We start from the raw sequence: 5,000 nt of genomic DNA on the forward strand, positions 1-5,000 counted from the left end.
CTCTGGGGACGTGACTGGGGAAGAACAGAGTCTCTCTTTCTCTCCCTCTTTCTCTCCCTCCTTTGAAAGTTGAGCACGTCTGATTAGGTGTTTTTAGATGGAGTGATAAAAAACGTTGAATGTTAAATGTTAAAGAAATGTAAAAATCCCCCTCTTTCTCTCTCTGTCTCAGAGCTGACTATGCTGAGAATGGGAGCAGTATTTCTGATTTATTTTATTTTCAGTATTTTCAGTGTGTTTCTGAACTGCATGTTCAGTGTATTTATGGAAGCCTGCCAGCACTGTGAAAAAGGCCTATGGGGACACATCGGATTACGAAAACAATGAGCGTTTGGTGTACAGACAACAGCGTTACTATTTCAGTGCATATTCGAGCATGCCAAACGCTGTTTCAGGGTTTAAATAAGTTAAACCCTTCAGAACAGGTTCCAGAAATAACCACAGAAGGTTTTGCTCTTGAGTGGCACAGTGAGGAAGGTAGTGCTTCTGAGGGAGAGTCCGGTGCAGCAGCCAATAGGAAAGCAAAGCCCCCGGGCAAGGCCCAGTGATGAGGAGAGATAGCTGGGGCGTAACCATGGAAACGCCCAGCCAGGGTACCCCGGGTCCTGCCGAGGGAACACCTCAGGTGTCACAAGCTCCATTCCCAAAACCTGTTTACTCTCAGTGGTACCGACCTGGGATCAGGTTACACGGTGAAATGCACTCACATACTGATTAGAGGACTGACCTGGGATCACCAAAGACTTCAGGACATATGCACGCAATCATTCAGCTGATGAATAGATATGACTGGATGTGTGGTGGATGGTGGACCCATGTACCGCCTTCATCCCCCTCACTGCTGCTGCTCTGACCGATGCAATGTAGTTACGCTGTTCTGCAGTTGGTTGGTTACTGGGCCAGAGCTCAGCTGGTTGGTTCTTTCCCGGCTCTTTATGAAATGCAGTGCGGTACTCTCCAGGCAGAGAGCAGCACAATACGGAGCGGGTCGGGCCAGTTCCGGAGCGCGGTGTCGGGGGAGCTCACCTCCGAAACTGGGCCTCATGGCGAAGTCGTGCTCTTCGATCCTCAGGAGCTGCTCTGACTTTATCAGCAGGGACTTGGTGCTGTCCGCCTTCTTCATCTTATAGTCTATCCGCCTGCAGACAGCGAGACAAGGAGCAAACGTGGGGTGAGATTACTTCCACTCGCTGGTTCACTTACAGCAGCACCGAGCACACATCAGATAACCCACGTTAAACACCTCACTCAAAGGCGCAATAGCCGTGCCCCAATACTTTGGAATTGAACCCGCAACCTTTACATTAGACATCAGCCTGACTTCCAAACCTTAGTCAGGGATCAAACCTAAATTCAAACTTTCGTACGTGTGACTGGCCCAGCCCCTAAGGGCTGGAAAGTGCCTTTCACACCTGGTCTCGCCAGCTGCTTGCTTCAGAGCTCCGCCTCAGACCTGATTTTATAACCTCAGCATAAGTCGGATCCCGCAGGGTGAGTCCAAACAGTTCTGCCTCTCCACCAGCTCCACACACATACACACACACACACACACAGGTGAGACTGTGTCTGTTACCTGTCCATTCACACACACACACCCTACCATAAGAAAAGGGGGCCAGTTTCCAATGGAAACAATGGAAACGATCTACATTGTGTAATACGTTGACTTGTCTCACGTTTAACACAAATCACACAAACACACGTCCTAAAACATTCAATCAGTGAACAGATTCATTACGCACGTATGAAAAATGCTCTGGGATATTGTATAACAGCAGTGTGGAGGCGTGTTTGAAGGGCTGCCAGCTGTGAATAGGGCCCCAGCTGGTGGATTTGACTGGCTGCTAGGCATGATTTCAGCAGCATCTGCTGCTTAGCAGAATTAACACGGCAAAATATGCGATGGGTTTAAAATTACACTTTAATGACACAGTCTGATTAAAAAAGCATTTAGCGGTTCAGCCACAGTCCTCTTGCTCTGGACGAAACTCGGCCACGCCTCGGACCCTCCAGCCACTCGACTGTCAAACTGAGGTTCCTCGATGAGGGCATGTCATTTAAAACAAATGACGCAACACCTCCCAATACCCTCAAAAGAACAACAAACAACACCACACAAGTCCTTTTTCCATTTGTTTTTACACTGTGCATCTCCACCCTCCCTCCCTTTCAACACAAAACAGCCAGGCAGCAATGCTTCAAGCCAAATAACAGACTCTCTCCCACAGTGGAACTACACTACCCACAATGCCATTGTTCTCTGGGTGACAAGATCCCACCTATCGCAGACACACACACAGTCCAGTACAGCACAGCAGTCCACAGAGCCGAATGAGAGTGAGTGTGTAAATCTGGATAAGGGTTGGTTCAGCAAATCAGTAATAATACAACATAACAATGAGTGTGTTCCTGAAGTTGGACAGCAGAGTAGCAGTGGACCACCCTTTAAATAGATATACAGTGTGTCTGAACCCACTTTTTCATCATTAACAAGATGGGCGGTTCTAGCAGAAGTCTCGCATCAGAGGCTGATTCAGCCTCACCCCACTGTATCTAATCCAGTGACTTTCTGCATGTCTCATTATGTTATTACAACTCAGAGCTCAGGCCACACTAAAGGCAGCCGTTACGGCTGAAACGACTTCAAAGGCAGAACCAGCACATCAGAGGCAGGTAGGCAGTGCCCTGTGTTTACATCACTTACCCAGCAGGTACACCGGTCACATAAGGGCTTTCTAACACACTCCGCACAAAGAGTAATCAGTCATCCCAGAAGAACATTGTCTGTCCTGGAATAACAGGAAACAGCAAGATTTTGCTTCAGACCAGATGGATTCCTATTTTTCCAGTCTCTCAGACTCCGACACCCCCAAACCCTCAGACTCTGACACCCCCAAACCCTCAGACTCTGACACCCCCAAACCCTCAGACCCCGACACCCCCAAACCCTCAGACTCCGACACCCCCAAACCCTCAGACTCCGACACCCCCAAACCCTCAGGCAGATCTCCAGCCCTGTGTTCAGGTGCAGGGGTAACCAGCTGTCAGTGGGCGGTCCGAGCCAGACCTCATATGCCTGTTTAAAAGCGCCAAACCAAAGAGTGATGTGTGGGTCTATGGACTTTACTGGACAGAGCTACATTACATTTATAGAGCTGGGTATTTACAACAGCAGCTGTGGTTATATTAACTGAGGGTACAGCAGCAGGGCCTCAGCGGGGGATTAAACCAGCAACCTTTCAGTTATGAGCCCTGCTCTTTACCACTAAGCCACACAGCCACCCACAGGTACACAACAAGCCTCTCATACTGGGGTGTGTCACCTAGGTAACGAGCTCAACCCTGCCCCTTCCTCTCTCCTTCTCTTCACTCTTTCCCTCTCATTCTTCCGTTGCTGCTGTTCTCCCTTCTCTGCCCCGGGGTCACAAAAGCATCAGCACTCCCATCACCCCCAGCGTTCAGTCTGACATCACTTCCTGCTCCCCCACCAATCACAGCGCGAGACGGCAGGCTGGTCAGGCCAGAGCACGAATCAGAGGCAGGTGACGCAGCACGCATCGCACCTGGAGCCAGGCAGGCAGGAGCACTCCACCCAGGTGCTCCCGAGCATTCCTGAGCCGGCCAGCGCTGATACATGCAGCAGCTCCTCCATATTAAATCACAGTGACAGACGCTACAGAGCTGGGAGCCTCATATCATTACCTCTGCCTTTGCTCCTCTCACCAGCACCTCAGTCACACAGACAGAGAGAGGGCGCTGGGGGGGGGGCTGTCCAACATCACTGACTCCCGTAAGAACAGCGTGGGAGGCCACAGCTCACCTAAATGTCGGGACCCCCGGAGCCTGTGTCTGTGGTGGCAGAGCATGATCAAGACCCTTCAGAAAACACCTACGCTCTCTGTGGGGGAGGGACAGAGCAGCTCACAGCAGCAGAACTTACCCAGAAGCAGCTGCTCTACTAGTACAGCCCCCAGAACAGGACACCAGTTTTTCACAGAGGAAGTGGGTGTCAGATTTAAAATGTTTGGAATGTGGGGGCAGAATCCCAATCTCCCAGGGACAGGGTGGGAGATCCCTCCCACAAGATCACCAGGCCACAGTGTGGAGAAGGGGCAGCATCATTTCCAGCATCCAGGCCCCAAGAGTAAAGGGTCCCCCGCAGAGCAAAGCTCTTAGCCTCAAGGACAACAAGTATTAACAGCATGACACATGGCACTCTAACCTGCCCCCTGCCCTGCCCTGCCACTCCCCCCCCACCCAACCCCGCCCCTTCCTGCTCCACCAGCTTCCGACAAACATGAACCACATACTAACATCAGGACTACCTAACATCAGGACCACATAGAATCCTCTCAGCGCCTCCAGCTCACTCAGAGACACCCACAAACCTCAGTCCTGGGCTCACTAATGACAGACCTAAGCCCCAGCTCTTCCTGCAGAATATGTACCGTATTAACATGCCAGACTCCACACCCTACCGCTGTGCTGAAGATGGGCCAAACCTCAGCTAATGGAGCTGCAAAAACACACAGCACAACATCAGGAAACAGATTCCCCATAGATGTAGAATTACTAGATTTGCTAAGCGCTCCAGACTAATGCAGACGCACACACAGGGCATCAATGCCCAACAGCTGGGATTAAAGCAGCCAACAAGAGTGGCACATGAATCATGCTTCGAATGGTAGCGGTCTTTTAGTGCGGTCTCACCCCTGAGTGGAATTCACAGATCTACTAATTCTACATCTACGTGAGGCCGGCCATCTTGCCTCACCCTCCGTGCTTGCTCTTCACGTGCTCGCCCAGGTACACGTCCTTGTGCCTCCTCCTGCCGGGCAGGGGGCTGCCGACGAGCAGGGAGACCGGAAACAGCCAAGCCACGCACAGCAACCGCAGCGACAGGACCGTGTTCATGACCGCAGAGAGGACTGGACCGTGTTCATGACCGCAGAGAGGACTGGACCGTGTTCATGACCGCAGAGAGGACTGGACCGTGTTCA

General features: G+C 51.4%; 1 protein-coding gene across 1 annotated transcript in view; it reads right to left on the reverse strand.

The window, feature by feature from the left end:
* Nucleotides 1-4,914, reverse strand: part of LOC118772873 (gamma-aminobutyric acid receptor subunit rho-3) — a 16,194-nt gene extending 11,280 nt beyond the window's left edge. The window contains exons 1-2 of the mRNA XM_036521518.1: nucleotides 4,775-4,914; nucleotides 1,027-1,139 (exon numbers count right to left, since the gene is read on the reverse strand). Coding sequence (XP_036377411.1) covers nucleotides 1,027-1,139; nucleotides 4,775-4,914 — 253 coding nt within the window. The remainder of the gene's footprint in view (nucleotides 1-1,026; nucleotides 1,140-4,774) is intronic.
* Between the last annotated feature and the right edge of the window lie 86 nt (nucleotides 4,915-5,000).

The sequence above is a fragment of the Megalops cyprinoides genome, chromosome 2, assembly GCF_013368585.1.
Source record: "Megalops cyprinoides isolate fMegCyp1 chromosome 2, fMegCyp1.pri, whole genome shotgun sequence".
Lineage (NCBI taxonomy): Eukaryota > Metazoa > Chordata > Actinopteri > Elopiformes > Megalopidae > Megalops > Megalops cyprinoides.